The sequence below is a fragment of the Chrysochloris asiatica genome, unplaced genomic scaffold (genome assembly GCF_000296735.1).
Source record: "Chrysochloris asiatica unplaced genomic scaffold, ChrAsi1.0 scaffold00002, whole genome shotgun sequence".
NCBI lineage: Eukaryota > Metazoa > Chordata > Mammalia > Afrosoricida > Chrysochloridae > Chrysochloris > Chrysochloris asiatica.
In genome coordinates, this window is record NW_006408520.1 from 12,133,536 (window position 1) to 12,153,085 (window position 19,550).

At 38.7% G+C, this 19,550-nt stretch overlaps 1 protein-coding gene across 1 annotated transcript in view; it reads left to right on the plus strand.

The window, feature by feature from the left end:
* The window catches only part of DPYD (dihydropyrimidine dehydrogenase), a 1,478,957-nt gene that overhangs the window by 895,206 nt on the left and 564,201 nt on the right, over nucleotides 1–19,550 (plus strand). The window contains exon 19 of the mRNA XM_006831042.1: nucleotides 16,314–16,382. Within this exon, the coding sequence (XP_006831105.1) occupies nucleotides 16,314–16,382 (69 nt within the window). The remainder of the gene's footprint in view (nucleotides 1–16,313; nucleotides 16,383–19,550) is intronic.

A 19,550-nucleotide genomic window follows, 5' to 3' on the forward strand; every position in this document is an offset into this window, starting at 1 on the left:
CTTTATCTCTTACAATAGATTTTGATTTACAGTCTGTTTTATCTTTTATCTGTATGATCACTCCAACTATTTTTTGTTTAATGATTGCATGGAGTAGTTTTCTCCATCCCTCTAGTTTCAGTCTGTTTATGTCCTTAAATCTTAACTGTGCTTCTTGTAAGCTGGAAAAAGATGGATCATGGTTTGGTTTGTTTTTCTTTCAGTCCATCCTGCTACTCTGACATTTGCATGGGGCATTTAAATTATTTACATAGCTACAGGAACATGCCAGTTTTATTTGCTTATTTTAAAATTGTGATGTAAATATACATAACAAAGCATACCCCATCTCAACACATTCTACATATACAACTCAGTGACTGATACTTAAAAGTTGTGTAACAATTCTCATTATCCTGTTTCAAATAATTTTACCACCATTATCAGAAACTTCATGTATGCTCTGCATTTTTTTAAAAAGTTTTTTATTGTGAATTGAGTGACAGTTTACGTGAGAGAACATTGGTTTTACACTCATCATTGAATTGCAATGATTACAATCTCCTCTGTGCATCATCATTCAACACTATTTGCTTTTACTCCCTTTGGTTATTTTTTGTTTGGTTTGTTTTTTGGGGGATGTACACAAAAACACTCAGAAATATATAATAATTTAAACAACCAAAGGACACATTCTGCAAGAATGCCTCCTGGTGGCCAGCACAGAAGCTTTCTCTTTCCATGAGTCTAGGGTCCTCAGCTGCTCTATGTCTCCATGTCCTCACCTCTGCCTTCATCTCTGGTGTTGGTGCTTCGATGGATAGAGGTCCACATTCCACTTGTGCTCTTCAACCTTGATGGTCCTAGGGTCCTTTGTCCCTGGAGGACAGTGGATTAACTACTCCTCCTTTTTGTTACAAAATTTCTACATTTACAGTTGTGACAGTTGCAATTAGTCATGATAACAGTTAGTCACTATTGAATTATAAGAATTTTATCCCATCTCCTTTCATCAGACCTGTCTAAACAAGATGATTACTATTCAGTGGGGCTTCTACTTTTCCCTGCACACTCAGAAACTAAACTCTCGCTTGAAAACTTATAAGCCAGTCACTTCGTACCTGTATATTGTTGTTGTTGTTGTTGTTATGTGCCGTGGAGTCAGTTCCTACTCATAGCAACCCTGCATAAGGTTTCCGAGGCTGTAAGTCTTTACAGGAGCAGAAAGCCTCATCTTTCTCCTGCAGAACAGTTGGTAGTTTCGAACTGCTGACCTTGCAGCTCACAGCCCGATTCATAACCACTACGCTATCAGAGCTCCTTTTGTACCTGTATAGCACCCCCATTTTAGGTAGCCAATGTCTAAGTTGCCTGTCCTTATCAACCCTATATAAAGAGGTGATAGGATTGATACTTGATGTGAAGACTCCTTCCTTCACAGTTGTTTTGAGCTACTGCATCCATAAGTGTAGGTCAAGTTCATCAAATTGTAGCAATTTACACTTGCTTCATTAATCAATTTGTTAAAATCTTCCTCTAGTATAACTCTGATCATCAAGGCATCAAAGCTAGGTCAAATGGATACTATCTACAAGTTTGGGTGTTCTTGTGCGGCTCCCCTCACTTCATATCAGCTGACGCTTCTGTCTCGGCTCTAGCCCTCTGTGGCTATGTCCATGTTTATAGGTTCAGGAGTCCCAGGTCTCACCACACTTCAGACCAACCAGCCCTTACTCTTCTCTCTTTCGTCTCAAAGTCGTCAGGATTCTATGGAATGTGATCAAACTCAACCCATATCTTCACTGCTGCCTTTCTCCCCTTCCACTCACTAGCTGATCAGCATGGTCACCAGCAATCTTAAGTGCCTGCTCATGTGTTCCCTTTGCGTTTCAGTCTTGGAAGGGGGCGTTGTCCTGAGGGGACTTTATTGCTTGCCTTGATGGCTCCCTCATGAACAACTTCTTTATTCTTGTAGTAGCTAGTCAGATTACCTTTTTGTTTTGGATATTTCTGCTGGTCTTTTTTTCAAGAAGTATCTTCTGTTCTTCTAAGTGCTCCAGGCTGGTCTGCCTGTCCTTTCAAGTGGGAATGCCCCACCTCAGAAGCTTCTGGATGGACACTACAAAGGCTCCGAAAGAAGCCTATTTCACTGGGAAAGTTCTAGAATCTCTTTTAGGTATTCCAGTTTTATTTAGGCTGAAGACTGGTTTATAAGCTTTCTGTAACTAATTTTCCTGACATTCCTTTCTATCCCACTCAAGTGTCTAGTTTACAATAATAGGCAAGAAAAACCAGTATTCATAAGACTTTCAAGCATTTTAACATTATTTTCCCTCTTTACCCATTCAGACTATGGTTCAATCTCTGTGTTACAGAACCCTGTTGTTCCTTGTTGAGCATACATCACTATTTACCTCTGGCCCATGTAGCCCATGCAAATCTGCCTCAGCGTTCCCCTATCTACCTTGTTCTTCCATTTCCCTCCCCCTTCTTGTTATTGACCTCTCCAACACCAGGACTATGATGTGTCTATCCTCTACCCTGTGCTCTACCTTTCCCCACCCCCGTAAACAACAAATAATTTTTTTTAACTTTTTAGTATGATTCTTTTCTTAATTTTTTACTTTACTCATTTTGATATTTGTTTTTTTAAAGCATTTGTTTTCTTATTCTGATTTTTCTGTTTTTTGTTTCAACCTGACTGCTTTCTTGTGATGAATGTTTTTGGTAGCTTCCTTTTTTTTTTCTTCTGAATGTTTCTTCTTCATGATTTCTTCATGGTTCCCACATATGTTCTATTATGCAACTTATATTTGAAAGGATCTTTAACATATGAATAGTAGTTTAATATATAATTGTAAGAATCTATTTCTGATATACTTCTCCCTCCCTATTTTTTTTTTTTTATTTTTAATCTTCATTAACAACTATATTGTTGTTGTTGTGAAGCTCAGTCAAGTTGTTTCCCACCCATAGCGATCCTGCATAGGGTATCGGAGGAGTGACTGGTGAGCTTGAACCACCAGTCTTTGAACCTTGCGGTTCAAACCAACTTTGCAGTCCAGCGCATTAACCCATAGTGCCACTACCTATATTTGATAAGTTTTCTTTGTACTGATTTCTCACAAACAATATAGTATTGCTTGGATGACTGAATTACTTTTATTTCCTGAAAATATCATATCTTGACCCTTGTGATTGCCCATTTTAAGATCTTAGTCTCTCTTATTTTTCCCTGTGTATACAAATGAGTATTTATTTAATACTTTTGCCTTTCCATGTGGAGTACTCTTTCAAGGAATACTTGCTTGCATAGCTAATAGTGGAAGGAAATTTTAAGAGTGTCTCTTTGTTTGCGATTGTTCTGATTTTCCCCTCCTTTCTGAATGACAGTTTTACTGGGTAAAGTATTCTCAGTTGGTATTGTTTTCTTTTAGCATCTATACATGTTGCTCCATTGTCTTTGGTCTTTAGTGTTTCCGAGGAGTAATCAATACTAATTTTTATGGAAGTCCCTTGACATATTATATAGCATTTTTCTTTTGCTGTTTTCAGAATTCTCTACTTGTCATTGATTTTCAATAATTTTATTAGGATAGGGCATGTAGTTGATCCTTTTGTTTTTCTTTTAAATGGAGTTAGATCGCTTCCTATATTTTCAGGTTTGATTCTCTGTTCAGATCTTGGAAATTTATTCAGAGCACCTCTTGGAAAATCATTTCTAGTACCTTTGCTGTCATGATGTCCTGGGATTCCAGTAATTCTAATGTCAGATTTCTTAATTTAATTCCCATTTCCATTTGAATTTGTTCACTTTCCTTTGTGTTTTGTCTCCTAGGTTATTTATTTATCCTCTGTCAGATTGTTGTTAAGAGCTATTCTTTTTTTTTTTTTTTCAACATCTATTGTTTTATTCTTTAGTTCTGTAGTTCTCTTTGGGTTTTTATTGTTGTTATCTTGTTTTTGAAGTTTCTAATTTCCATATAGAGTCTCTCATTTTGTTTTTCCATTTGTTTCCTGATCTCTAAATTTTTTTCTGTCTGCCTTTTGCATTTTTTAAACATATTGCGTGCCATAGTCTGAAAATGATCAATTCTTGAATTATTCTGGTCTTTTATAGGAGATGTTTCCAATTCTTTATGTTTTGTTTTTGACTGGTCCTTCTCTTGTGAATTTGTGTTTTTAAATCCTTTTTTTTTTTTTTTTGTACTTTAAATTTTGCATTCTTGTTTTTGTGGGAAAATTGTTTTAGATGCCCTTGTGACTCTAGAGGGCCAACATGTTTTACAAAAAACACATGTCTGCAAAGACTTTTAGTCCTGGGAAATTACCCCTACAGGATAACTTTACAAAGCCTCTGAGGGTCATGTTATGAGTCAGCATCAACTCAAGCTTTATATTTCTTCCTGAAAATCAGTAAAGGGCTTATCCTTCTCTTTCTTTTCTGTGCTTACTCAGCAGTTCTGAATGTTTGATCTCTGGAATTCAATACCTATGGGGGTTTAGTTGTTCAGAGATGCTGATGTAAGTGGTGGATCTCAACTATCCTATATAGAAAGATGGGGGCAGTCCGTGTTGTTCTCTCACGGCCAGGTTCACCCATGGTATCCTGCTGTGGGCCATTTTCCATATTGCTTCATCATTCTGAAGTTTTCCCTTGGCCCTATTTCCTTTGCTATTCCTCCTAGTCTCAGCGCACATCCATCTTGAGTCTCATCAAGATTCTGCTACACTCTCTTGCAGAACTGTGGCCCCCCCTTTTACCCTTTCCAATTGCACAGCCCATAAACTCCCATGGCCAATTAATGCTATCTTAAAAACAAGTCAAGCTACAGATTCCTCAGATTACCTCATTTTCTGTCTTCCCTGTTTGGACTGTTGCCCTTTGCCATCCTTAAATAGCTGTGATGAGCAAATACTCCGAATTAGCAAGTACATTTTTCCAGGTTCTGTGCTATCTCTGTTCCTCCTCTCCCTGTCTTGTAGTCTCACACTGACTCTCCAGTTCTCTGGAGTTCTGAGATGTTTTTCTGTGCTTCTTCTTATTCTCAGTCCAGTATGTTAGTTGCAGGGCTAGTAAATGGTAACTTGTGCTCACACCATCATTTTGCTCTAACTTTGTCGATATGTGATTTAAGTACAGTAAACTTAGAGGAAGAAAAGTTTCGGAGTGATAGTCATCTGAATCTTTATAGCCAAGAACTTTCCTTCTGTGGTCTGAGTCTGCGGGGGGTAATCACCTCATTACCCGCTTCTTACCTGAAAAAGTCCCAGGCCTCTAAGTAGAGCTTGCCATGTCTGTCTCTAGTACTCCATCCTCTCCATCCTCCTGAAAGAGACATTGCTCCCCACTGCCCATGCTACCCACATTGTTCTCAGTGCTGCTGCCTTTGACATAAGTGCTGGGCTTTTCCTGCTTGGGGGCTGTCAAGGCATTGGGCTATACTTTGGAGACATTGGCTACTACTTTGCCAAGGGACACAGCTCCTCCCTCAAGAATGGAGCCTTCAGAATCTGTCTTACCAGAAATGATTATACTGCAAAACTCTTACCTCCTTGCTGTGCATAGAGTCCCGCCTCTCTCCTAACAGCCCTGGGTGCATCTCAGAAGGCTTCACTTTTGTTCTCTGTGTGCTGTGCTGTGAAATCTCTCTGTGGAGGTGGCACCAAAAGGAACAGTCTGGGCTTCTTCGAAGTAGGAGGCAGCTTCCTGCTGGGTGAGGACCAGGTGGTAACGTTGGCGAGCCAGGCTGCTTCTGGACAAGTGCAGTCCTGAGGTCAGGCTGTGCTTTTGCGTTCTGTGTAGTGGTCTGGGCTGTCACCTCAGCATCCATCCCTGAAAGTGAAGTTCCAGAAGCCTGTGGCTCTGAAGGCCAACATGCTCAGCTGCACTGTCACGGTGACCCTGATTGGCACTCTTGGCAGAAACAAACTTTTCACAGAGACATTCTGGCTTTTACTCTTGATTTAATTTATGCTATTTCTCCATGTCATTTATGGATTTCAGGAAAGCAGATGGCAATGATATTGGGGAATGACTGGAGATATTCTTTCAGATAGCAGTGTTCCCTGAATTCCTGAGTTCTTTTTCATGGACCTTTACTGTATCATCTGTAATGAATGGTTCAGCGGCAATGAGTGACTTTGGTGATCTGGTATGCTCCTCTTTTTAATAAGGCTGATTATAACCATCAAAGGAGGAGTCTGACTAGCTAGATGTGTCATTCAACAATTTGGGATCAAGAGGCGGGGTAGGGGGTAGACTTGAAGATGATAAGGTGAAGGAGATGAAAAAGAAGAGGATGACCTGGAAGAAGGGGCTAAGTGATGTGGGGGGAGAGGAAAGGGAAAAGCATCTTTCCACCTGGAAACAGAGTGGAGCTAGAACTTCTAGTGATGGTGGTGGGAGAGGTGGGGGAGACAGAGACTGAGGTAGAGGAGGATCCCTACCCCTCGTCCAGGAATCTGCTAAAGAAGGTGGAGGAGGCAGAGAAGGAGACTTGTTAGTAAGATATGGAGATGGCAGAGAAGGAGGGGGAGCCAGAGGAGAGCCTGTCAATGAATCCATTTTCTTTACAGTGCTGTGTTTGGGCTGGGGGTGGAAGTCATGCTACTGCTGAGCGGGGCAGCCAGGGCTTTTTGAAGTCATTACAGAGACTCTGGGAGGGTGAGCTGCCATCTTAACACTGACTGCTCAGCTGTAACAACTTCTAGAATGTGGTGACCAGGCTCTCATTCAGCACCTGCTCACTAGACTGGACGCCCATCTTGGGAATCCTGTGGAGAGAGTCAGTCTTTCTTCAAAGAGCTGCTTCACAAAAAGTATTTACACTGGTAAAATATTTGGCTGGTCCTCTTGGTTTTTCTGTTCTCTTCCACCAAAAAACAAAACAAAACATTGATCTTGCTGGATCTGGGGTTCTCCAAGCTATCACTACTATTGTAAAATCCATGTTCTGAGTCTGTGTGTGCTGAGGTATAATAGCCATTGTAATCTACCAAGCGCAGGGGCTTGGCATCCTCTTTGTGTAATGTTTGGTCTATGTTGTAGCTGCTCAGGTGTAGAGATAGCCAGGTGTTGCACATGTGTCTTCTATAGGGATACCTTTTCTACATGAGGCCTGATTGTCCCAGGGTTCCGGGAAGCTGTGCATGCTGCCTCCAGAATATCTAGATTCATGCTTGCCATCCACATCCTGGAGGTGGCTGGGAAACTCAGGTTGTTTCTACAATTAGATATCCCAATTTGGGACCTGCCCTCTCAATGTACTGGGATATTTAGTGAGATTGTTATGTCACACATGTACAACCATATAGCAGCATAAGGAGAACTAGTATCTGCGGCTACCTGTGAAAGGACAGTGGAGTGAATCTTATCTCAGTAACCACTGGAAAACCAGTGACCTTCTTTAATAGCAAGCCTGGAGAGGTGATGGTCTCTGTGTCTTACCTTTCCTTATGAGGATGACTTGGTAATTTTACTGTCCAGTGGCCCTGAATTCTGAGCAGTGTGAGTAATAATCACCTCCAAAAGGAAGTGTCTGATGCTGGTGCAATAGGTCCCATGAAGAGAAAGCATCCATGCTAGACTGATTTCTTTTTTCACACTTAAATTGCCTCAGCTCCAGGGATTTAAGCCTCAGAAACATTCCAGTTATTGAGGCACCTCCCATATGTCCTAAAGTCTCATCTACCTAAGAGAATGTGTTGTCTGTGTCTTCAGCAGAACCCAGGGTACATAGCCTTTTCTTAGGGACTGCTCAGAAGTGGAAAACTGTGCAAACCAGTGTTATTGTTGAGGTGAGAAGGGAATACAGTGCCTAGAGTCAATCAGCACAGAAATGTTCCTGGAGGAGTCTGAGAGGTAGATCATCTGGGGGCAGCAATGTAGTACCCCTTTTGCTCCCTGATTCTTATTGAAAATGGGATGCCTCTTGTTTCCTTGGTCTTTCAGCTGGAGTTACTGGTTTCAGAACCCTGCCATATAGACCAAAGGCTGGGAAGCCTTCCTAATACAGAATTGTTGTTGTTAAGTGCTGTCGAGTCAGTTCCGACCCATAGTGACCGGGTACAGGGTTTCTGAGGAGCAGCTGATGAGCTTGAACCACCAACCTTGCACTTCAAACGGCTTTGCAGTCTGGCGCATTAACGCACAGCGCCACACCAGGACTCCCTTAATATAGAATAGTGGTCTGGAATATACATTGCATGACCCTCAACATTCTCTTGATAAGTGCCTGATGCTAGCAACTTCTGTGTATTTTCAGAGATTCCTGTAATAAGATTTCCCCTTTTGACTTCCTTCATCATCTTACCAAGGTGTCGGTGCAAATTAGAGACTGCCAAATGCTGTCCTGGCAATCAAAATCAATAATGAAACACATCAAAAATATTTCAACATTCCCCTCTCCCTCATACCCGTATCTCTAGCTCTCTTTACTCTCATTATAGACCTCTTCTCATACTTCTTAAGGAAAATTTAAACACTGGGAAAGATGATTTCACCTTTTCCACACTAAATCGATAAACTCAATGCTTCCATACCTAATTTCTCTCTTTACTCCTTCCTCTCACCTTATTACACTGGAAGCAGAAAACATCTGCCCCTATTAAGAGCTACCTCTTCTAGTTGTGCTCTGGATTAATGATCAATTCTTGCCAACTAATTTCTTGCTTTTTTACAGTTCATTCTCACCAGCATAAAAAATGCTCAGATACCATTTATTAAACAAACAAAACAATTTCCTACTAGACTGCCCTCCTTACCTTACCTGACACTTAACTGCTGAATCATTTCTCTTTTAGCTTGTCCAATATCATGTTAGATATTTGTGTAACCCCTCTCGCCACTTAATCTTTTCATTCCGGTGTGTCTCCAGTCACCACTGTTTCATTGGAAGTCCTATTGTCAATGATTTCTGTAGAGCCAAATCCAGTGGACACTCATCTGTACTCTTCTCTCCAAAGTTTTTATCATAACTAATGGCTCCTTATTCTTTAGAACAATCTTGTCTCTTGACTTCTTGTGGTTCCAGGTCAGTCCTGGGTCCTGCATTTTTCTCTATCTTATTCCTTTCCCATTATGATGCCACTTAACTAGGCACTTTAAATACTGTGCGTATTTTGACATCTCATAAGTTTACACATTCTTCTCTAACCTCTTCAGTGAATTTCAGACTCATAGATCTAGTGGAACAATTGATGTCTTTACAGATGGGATGTTGAATAGACATGCTATATTTAACATATTAAAAATGGAAATTTTTGCTGGTCTTTAGTGTGGCGCTGTGGGTTAATGTGCCAGACTGCAAAGCCGTTTGAACTGCAAGGTCAGTGGTTCAAGCTCATCAGCTGCTCCTTGGAAACCCTATATAGTGTCACTATGGGTAGGAACCGACTCAATGGCACTTAACAACAACAACAACAACAGTTTCTTCACTAGAACTTTCCTCTACTCTTATCTCAAACATCTACCTTTCACTCAGTAGTTTCAGCCAATATTCATTCTTACTTTCTTCTTTTCTATCATCATCTGAATCTCAAAGTATTTACCAGTCCTATTGACTTTAGCAGAACTATCCACTTCTTTGTATCTCCATGGAAACCATGCAAGTCACATTTTTACAACCTAACTGGACTCCTTGCTTACAGATGTAATCTTCTCAATTCATTCCTTTCCAAGCAGTCAGAAAGATCTTTTGAAAATGTAAATCAGATCATTTCCCCACCTTCCTTTAAAATTTCTTATAATGGCATTCCATAATAGTTACAGGGATCAAAGCTCCCAGGAATATTACCACTACCTGCTTCTTCTCTCATATTATTCTGTCCGTCACTCATGGTGTATCTACACAGCCCTTCTCCTTTTTCTTGAATATACGAGGTACACTCCTACCTCAGTCTTTGCAATGTACAGTTTCTTCCACCTAGAATGCTTGCTTTCACCCCATTTTATTTCCAACTCCATTCTTTGGTATAAAGTGCTATCTTATCTCTTAGTTTTCAAGTAATAAATTCTTGCCTTTGTAATAATAATCCTGACTTGAAAGTGTGCATATTTCCTTATTTGTTTATGTGTTATGATCATTGCCCTCCCTAAAAGGTTAATTGTGATAGGGCAGAGACTTTTGTTGGTTTGTTATCACTTCTCAGTAAGTTACTGGCACTTACTAGTTGTTTAATATGTATAGGTTGAATATTGTATGAACAACAAAAACTAGGTCAGTGTTTTTAACTCTTTGTTATTTCATAACCACAGTATCTTCTCAATTTGCAATTGATTAACTGACATTATTTGAATCTTGTACCAATTTGTATTATAAAGTATAGACAAAGGGTAGATTAAATTTTAAAAATTATGTAGCATTTGGATTTTAGTATCAATACATTCAATATGAGTCATAAAAATGAAGTACTAGAAATGACATAAATTAAGTGAAATGTAGATATAAGGAAAGTATACTTTGATTTAAGAATGCATTATATTTTGTATTCATTTATGGTAACATAGTATGATGCTTCACAATATAAAATACCCATCAATTCTATTTTCATATGAAAGAAAGAAACAAACCTTTTTCTCTCCATTTGATTGAGCACAGCAAAACACTGATTAGCTTGTACGGAAAAGCATTTAATAAGAAGTCAGTGGTCACCAACAACTCTGGACACACTTTGTTCCCATTTAGGGATCAGAAAGAAAAAGGAGCTTTTGCTTTCCTGTTCTAGTGAAGAGTTCTGATGAGAACACACTGTTGAATCACTGTAAGCCTAGCCTAGGATATTCACCCAGTTGTAGGACAAGAAGGTAGAATATTTCTTTCTTTCTTTTTTTTTTTTTTTCCAGAAGACAGTGAAAAGAAAACAAGGTAGTACTTAACTGCTCGGAGTACGCATTAAAACCCGCCCCTGCTTAGCATGAGCTATTTCTCTCATCTGTGGTCACCCTTCTTCATTGGGTTACTGTATGCTGGGGAGTTGATTCTGACCCATAACTATCCTATAGGGCAGCGTAGACCTATCTCCTAAGGCAAACTAGAACTATCCACTAGGGTTTCCTGGGCTGTAATCTTTGTGGGAGCTGATCCTAGGTCTTTTCTTCCATAGACAATGGTTTGTGGGTTTGGTTAGCAGCCAAGTGCTTACCCCATTGAGAGATTTCCAAAATTAAATCCAGTCACAATATCCACAGGCATTTGATGACACTAATGTGCTCGATGTCCAGAAAAACTATCTTGATGCTATTTATTTCTCTTCATCAACTCCAACTGTAGCTCCTCATAATTCTTTACAACCTACAGGCCAAATGATGATTTTAATCAGCTCTGGCAAAATCAATATATATTTGAAGGAAAACAGCTTTATCAAAATCAAAAGTGCCATTTAGAAATGAGGAATCATGCTGGTCACTGGTGGTGAGCATATATCATATCCTGCTGTTGATGCTAGTAAGTCTTAGTTCCCTGGCAGAACACAACCCTGTTCAGTCCCTCTGCAGAACAGGATTCTGCCCGTGAGCAAGATTTTCCCTATTGTTCTCTGTGGAGTTGTGGTGTGCCACTGAGGGATAATGCACTAGACCACAAGGTTGGTTTGAACTGCAAGGACAGTGGTTCAAACTAACCAGCCGCTTCTTGGAAACCCTATACTGACTCATATTCTGACTCATAGGGCCACTATGAATCAGAACTGACTCAGCGGCACTTAACAACAACAACAAGTGTCCTCTATGGCACGCTGAGAGGAGGAGCATTGGAGAGGAGGATGTACATGCACGTGCTGTGCTTTCAGTCTTTTAGAAACGCTTTCATATTTGTATAGGGAGTCATGGTGGCACAGTGGGTTGCTAACTGCAAAGTTGGCACTTCAAACTTACCAGCCACTCCATGAAAAGATAATGTGAAAGTAATTTTAAAACAACATGGGTGAAACCTAAGGATGGGTGAGCATTTTCTGTTTAGAGCTGCCTCAAGGCACAATTTTAAGAGCAGAGTAAATCCAAAGATCAAGACTGAAAAAAATCTTAGTAATGAGTTAGGTTACTGGTGTCAAACCCCACCCTCAATCTCAGCACACTGGCCAGAGCCTTCCGATGTGGCTCCCCACAGCTCTTCCCCTCTCCCGTTCCATTGGTCATGGCAGAGACCCACCCCCTCGCTGCCCAATGACAGACACTGTGGCTCACCTGGGCACACTCAGACTCTTAAATTTTAAATGGTATTTTAAGTTCTTATCATGTTATTATTTATAATAATTATAAGTAAGTTGTAATTATTATAGATTATATATGGAGTCCTTGTGTGGCGCTGTGGGCTAATACATCAGACCGCAAAGTCATTTGAACTGCAAGGTCAGTGGTTCAAGCTCACCAGCTGCTCCTTGGAAACCCTATACAAGGTCACTATGGGTCAGAATCACCTCGATGGCACTTAACAACAACAACATCTTCATTATTATTAACATTTTATAAAATACACCATTGAAAGACTATGAGCCTGAGATACAAAAAGTTAGTGCTATGCATAAATAACATCAAAGTGTCTAGAGGTAGGTACCACTAAGTCACCACGTTCTCACCACATACAGCTTTTTTGATATGTCCAGAAAAAATGAAGCTACATTGTGTAAATGCAAATACTAAAAGCAGTGACTGACAATAACTTCAATTACATTCCTAAGATAGTAAATGATTGCAATGCTGTATAAATGCTCTCTGCAAGAAATCTGAAAAACTGCTGCCTGGCCAACTGGAAGAGATCCATATATGTGGCCATTCCAAAAAAAGGTGGTTAACAGGATGTAGAAACTATTGCATATTATCGTTTTTATCACACACAAGTAAAATTTTGCTGAAAATAATTCAAAAGTGGTTGGAGAAATACATCAACAGAAATTAAAGCCAGATTTGGAAGAAGACATGAGGACATGACATTAGGAATTATCATCGACAATGTCAAATGAATCTTGGCTGAAAGCAGAGAGTACAAAAAAAGAAATGTCAGTTTGCCTGGTGTTTTATTGACTCTGCAAAGGCATTAAGCTGTGTGGATAGTAACACATTATGGATAGCATTGCAAAGAATGGGAATTCTGTGAACAGTTAATTGTGCTCATGCAGAACCTGCACATAGATCAAAAGGCAGTACTTTGAACAGAACAAGAGGATACTGAATGATTTAAAATCCAAAAAGTGTACTTCAGGGTTGTATCCTTTCCCTCTACCTATTGAATCTGAATACTAAGCAAACAATCAGACAAACTGGATTAAATGAAAAATAATGTGGCATCAGAATTAGAAGAAGGCTCATTAATAATCTTCAATATGCAGATAACACAACCTTGCTTGCTGAAAGGGAAGAGGAGTTGAACATCTACAGATGGCAATCAATGTCTACTGCCTTTGTTTTCTTTTCAACATAAAGAAAACAGAATTGCTCATGACTAGGCCAGTTAGGGACATCAAGATAAATGGAGAAAATACTGAAGTGGTCAAGGATTTCATTTTACTTGAATCTATTATCAATATCCATAGAAGTAGTAATCAATAAATCAAAAGAAGTATTGCACTGGGTTGATCTGCTACAGAAGATCTCTTCACCATGTTAAAAAGAAACAATGTCACCTTGAGGACTAAGGTGCACCTAACATAAACCATGGTCTTTTCAACTGAGTCATGCATAAGAAAAATTGGAGAATAATTTATGCGTTAAAATTATGGTGCTGGATAAGAACATGAACTGCCTTAAGAAAGAACAAATCTGTTTTGGAAGATGTGTAGACAGAATGCTCCTTACAAGTTAGGATGGTGGGAGTTTGTCTCAGGTACTTTGGACAAATTATCAGCAGGGACCAGTCCACAGAGAAGAACATCTTGCTTGGGTAGAGTAGAAAGTCAGTGAAAAAGAGGAAAAATTTAAAGAGATGCATTGAAACAGTGGCTGCAACAAAGGGTTCAGACATAGCAAAGATTGTGAGGTTGCTGCAGGACCCCGCAGTGTTTAATTGTGCATGTTGTTATTGTTGTTAAATGCCATTGACTCAGTTTCAACCGATAGCGACCCTGTATAGGGTTGTGCATAGGGTCACTATAAGTTGGAACTGACTCCTTGCCATGTAATAGCAACAATAAAAAATAACTGGCATGCAATGAGTACTTACTTTGAACCAGTAAAGCATTGAGAAACTATTGAAATTCTCTTGAAATCAAGATATCTTGGGTCTATGGATTTGGTGTTATGACCCCCACCCCCATGCCCTAGTCATTGGAGTCCTGGTGTGACAATGTAGCATAAGCACTGGACTGCTAATGGCAAGATTGGCAGTTCAAATCCACGAGCTGCTCTTTGGAAACCTTATGTTATTGTTGTTAAATGCTGTAGAGTCAGTTCTAACCCATAGTGACCCTGTATAGGGTTTCCAAAGAGCAGTTGGTAAGCCTGAACCACCGACCTTGTGGTTGAAACCGACTTTGCAGTCCAGCACGTTTACCCACAGAAACACACCAGAACTCCTTGGAAAGTCTGTACAGGAACGCTATTCGTTGAAATTAACTCAATGGCACTTGTTGTTGTTAAGTGCCATCAAGTCAGTTCCGACCCATAATGACCTTGTATAGGGTTTCTGAGGAGCCGCTGGTGAGCTTGAACCACCGACCTTGAAGTTCAGACAGCTTTGCAGTCTGGCACATTAACCCACAGCACCAGACCAGGACTCCTCAATGGCACTAGACAACAAGAAAACTGTGAAGGAACTCTGGTGCCACAGTGATGAAGCACTCAGCTGCTAATCAAAAGGTTGGTAGTTGAATCTACCAGCTACTCCATGGGAGAAAGATTTGGAAATCTGTTTTTCTAAAGATTTCCAGCCTTAGAAATGTTATGGGGCAGTTCTACTCTGTCCTTTAGGGTTTCCATGTTTCAGAATTTAACTCTATGCCAGTGGGTTCGGTAATGGGTTAGCAGAGATGTTACTCTGATTTGCAAATGGCATATTCATTACATTTCAATACATTTCTATTATTGGCTTAAGACGATTCTATTTGAACAACATAGTGATTAAAAGCAGTAATTCTGTACTTATACTAATTGGCTTTGTGTCCTGGCCATGCACCTTATGAGATATATGACATTATCAACTCAGTGTTATAGCATCCTCCTCTGTAAAGTGGTAAGACTAATGTTGGGATGATTAAATGTTAATAAAATAAAACAGCAGCTAGTACATGATAAAAGCTATGTAAGTCTTGTTGTTGTTATTTACCATCAAGTTGACTTTGACTCACGCAACCTAACGTGTGCAAAGTAGAATTCCTCGGTAGGGTTTTCACAGCTGTGACTTATAGGAACAGGTAGCCAGACCTGTCTTCAGAAGCACCTAACTTTGGGTGAGTTTGTACCATCAACCATGTGGCTAGTAGTTGAGTGCCTTCTGAGGACTCCATGTAAGTCTTATTGATCTTTTATTACTTTTATAATTAGGTGGAAGTAGTATTTTTATTGTATCAATGAGGAAACTAAATACCTGGCCCAGGGTTACACAGTAAGTGGCAAAATCGAGGTTCTACACTGAGCATTCTAGGCAGGTACTAGTTACTATTTTCTATAGCCGTCATTGTTGGGTTGCTATAAGATGCTAACTAAATAATCAGTATCAAATAAAATGCAAAGCTATAATGTATTATGAAATTATAGTGTATTGCTATCCATAGTATGATGGAGTCCTGGTGTAGCGCTACAGTACACTGGACAGCAAGATCGGTGGTTCACCCATTGGAAACCCTATACAGGGTTGCTATGAGTCAGAATGGACTCAACAGCACTTAACAACAACATCTATAATATAATAAGTTATGACTGAATATAACATTAATTTATTTCTTTTCCATAGTTTGAAACTTTTTGACTATACCAGTAATTATATTACTAAGCATTACTAGTTTTCTGTGACATCATATAATTTAGATAACCCTTTCTTTACATATACAGAAATGCTTGTAATTCCCACAACAGCTTTCTGAAGATGACAAAGTCAATATTTTTATATCCATTTAGAAAATAACAAAGTAGAGGATCACAAGAGTTAATGTTCAAGTTCTCAAAGTCAATAAGCAAGTTTCTAACGTTAAGTTCAAAGCCCCAAATCTCGTCATCTGCTTTACTATAGTATTCTTTTTTTTCTAACAATTTCTCTCTTAACCTTAATTTTTCTGATTTCTGAAGACTAATTTTTATAATAGAGTTTGCCTGTTAAGTATGTAAGTATTAATATATCTTTCTTTTAGAAAATATCATACAACCTTGAATTTATTTTCATAATGTTTTGTTTTCCTTTTTGAAGATTGTGATTGCTAGCATCATGTGCAGTTACAACAAAAATGACTGGATGGAGCTCTCCAAAATGGCTGAGGTAATGATTGCTTCAGGACATATTTATTTTATTTCCTCTCTCCTATTTTTATTAGTTTTAAATAAAGAGCTGCCATAGAAAATGATACAGTAGAAGTAAAGTTGAATTGAAAAATGGCAACTTAAAACATTTCTATTATAATTTGTTTACCCTGTGTTTTCATTAAAATGATGGAAATGTAAATTTAAAAGGAATCTATTCTATAAAAGTGGTCCCTTGGATTTCACACAGTGCCTAAAATCCTTTATTCTGTGAATCCATATACTCTTTATTTGCATATTAAGCAAACTGTGTATTATGATGGATGCCATGATAAAATTTAATTCTACCTTTGAGAGTCTAACTTGATCTTACCTTGCCTTTAGGCAAACTAGTTTGACAGTGAGAGAAGAAATTTTGAATATAAAACTCTTGAATATTTAAAATATAAAAGGCTCATTTAATACTATTCTAGTTTCAATATAGATATGCATAAAATGTTAGGACAGAATGCTCCTGAATGGAACACTAGTCAGCAGGTTTTCTATAATATAAATTGAATCTTGCACAAATCCAAACAACTTAACCATGTGCCTCAAATTTGTATTGCAAATAGAAAAGCACATACTTAACATTGTACACTCACGTCCATCATGTTGTCATGGCAGCTACTCCAAACTATCTTAACTGGGTTTCCTTGAAAACACCTCAGCAATATAGAAGACAAAATCTAGCAATACTTATGAATGAATTGTCTCTGTATTATAAAATATTATTAAGCTTTACATAATGTTTAAAAAGATTTGTTGTACATTTTATTTGGTTATCTTATAACTGTGAGAGGAAAAATTACTTCTGGGCTTAGGGGGGGTGAAATTAAACATGATCAGTAATTGGCTCCATGATCTTTGGTGCTGGGTCCATTTTATACACATATTTACCTAATTGACCATGAAATCTTCCACAGAGCTTGTGCTTGGCATGAGCTTTGCCAATTTTAAGCTGACTATGATGAATGTGGTTAAAGCGCTCAACTGCTAATCAACTTGTCTGAGATTTGAACACACCAGCCACTCAGTAGGAGAAAAAAATGTGACAGTCTGCTTCTGTAAAGATATACAGCCTTGGAAACCCGTGGGGCAATTGTACTCAGCTGTATAGGGTTGCTATGATTCAGAATAGACTCAATGGTCTTGTACATGGCTTTATTATACTGCTTGCTTCCATGACTTTTATAAGAATAAAATACTTCTAAAATGAATTTCTTCAGCAATGGACATTAATTTTTAAATTAGTGCATTTACTTTTTAAAAATCAAAAGCCTCTAGACATAAAAGCCTCTAGCCAACTAACAAATATCGGGCAGTGTTTCACTCTGTTGTGCATAAGGTGGCTATGAGTCAGTACTGACTTAATGGCACCTAACAAAAACAACATATTTTTTTAAATTGCATTTTTATTTAATAGCACATGAAATGGTTAAAAACATAAGGGCTAACAGCAAGGCCAGGATTTGAATCTACTAGCTGCTTCAAAGTAGTAAGATTGGCAGATAACATCTGTAAAGATTTAAAGTAAAGTCTTGGAACACCTATCGGGACAGTTCTTTTCTGTTCTATAGGGTCTCTGTGAGTTGAAATCAACTCAACAAGAGTGGGTTTGGTGTTATAACAATAAAAATCAGAAGGAGAGTAAAGAAAAATATATTATTTTTCTTCAGTCTGTGTAGTCTCTCCATATGAGATCAAGCAACATATCAAGATGTCAGTCTGTCAAACAACCAAAAAAATAAAAACTATTGCTCCTAACTGGATCCCGGAATCAGTGTTATCCTCAAGGACAGAATTGAACTGTACCATAGGGTTTCAAAGGTTGTAAGTCTGTATAGATGCAGACTGTCCCATATTTCTCTTATGGAGAGACTGATGGATTTGAACTGCCAACCTTTCAGTTAGAAGTCCAGCACTTAGCCACTATGCCACAAGGGTTCCTGGTCAATATGTGTTGTTGTTATTTAGTGTTGCTTCTCTGGTTCTGACTCATAGCGTCCCTGTATTGGGTTTCCAAGAGCTGCTGGTGAGTTTGAACCACTGACCTTGTAGATAATAACCCAGTGTTTATCCTACAATCCACACCAAGGCTCTGGTCAATATGTTTTTTGTTGTTAAGTGCCTTTAAGTAGGTTCCGACTCATAACGATCCAATATAGAGTTTCCAAGGATCTGCTGGTGAGTTTGACCAGAGTGGGGATAGCACATGAAGGAGGACTGTGTTAGGCAGTGTTGTTCCATTGTGGCCCATTGTGGCAAGCATCCAAAAAAGCTTTGCAGAGTTAGCATTTGGTTTTATTTTTATAAACATATACTTCAAAACAAATTAAAACAGATTTCCTTATGATGGGGAAAAAGAACCACAAGAAACAAACTCATTGTTGGTTCTGACTCATGGAGACCCCACATGCTAAAGAGTATAACTGCTTCATAGAGTTTTCTTCAGTATAAATCTTGGCTATAAAGCAGGAAACCAGGCCCTTCTTCTGTGGCATTGCTTGGTGATTTCAGCCACAAGCTTTAGGTTAATTGTTGAGTACAAACCTGTTTCTCCACTCAGGACTTTTTACAATGAAATGGCCTACATAAAAATGAACAAAAGATAGTCAAGACAAAGTTAATATTCCACTTAAAATGAATAATTTGGAAGATTGAATAATAATAGAATATGAAAAGTTATAGATGTCACACCAGCAATTCTATAAAACAAATATTTTTAGTTAAGCAAATGATATGATAAGATGTATATAGTTTATACAACCTTGCTTGCTAAAAGAGAAGAGGACTTAAAATACTTAGTTATCTCAATGTAAAGAAAACAAAAATCCTCACCACTGGACCAATAAACAACATTTTTATCAATGGAGAAGGATCGAAGTTGTCAAGGACTTCATTCTTCTTGGATCAACTATCAACACTCACTAAAGCAGCAGTCAAGAGATCAGACAAGGTATGGCATTGGGCAAATCTGCTGCACAGGAACTTTTTAAAGTGTTGAAGAGCAGAGATGTCAGCTTGAGGACTAAGATGCGCTTGACCCAAGCCATGGTATTTTCAATAACCTCATATGGATGCAAAAGCTGGACAGTGAATAAGGAAGATTGTAGAAGAATTGATGCCTTTGAATTAGGATGTTGGA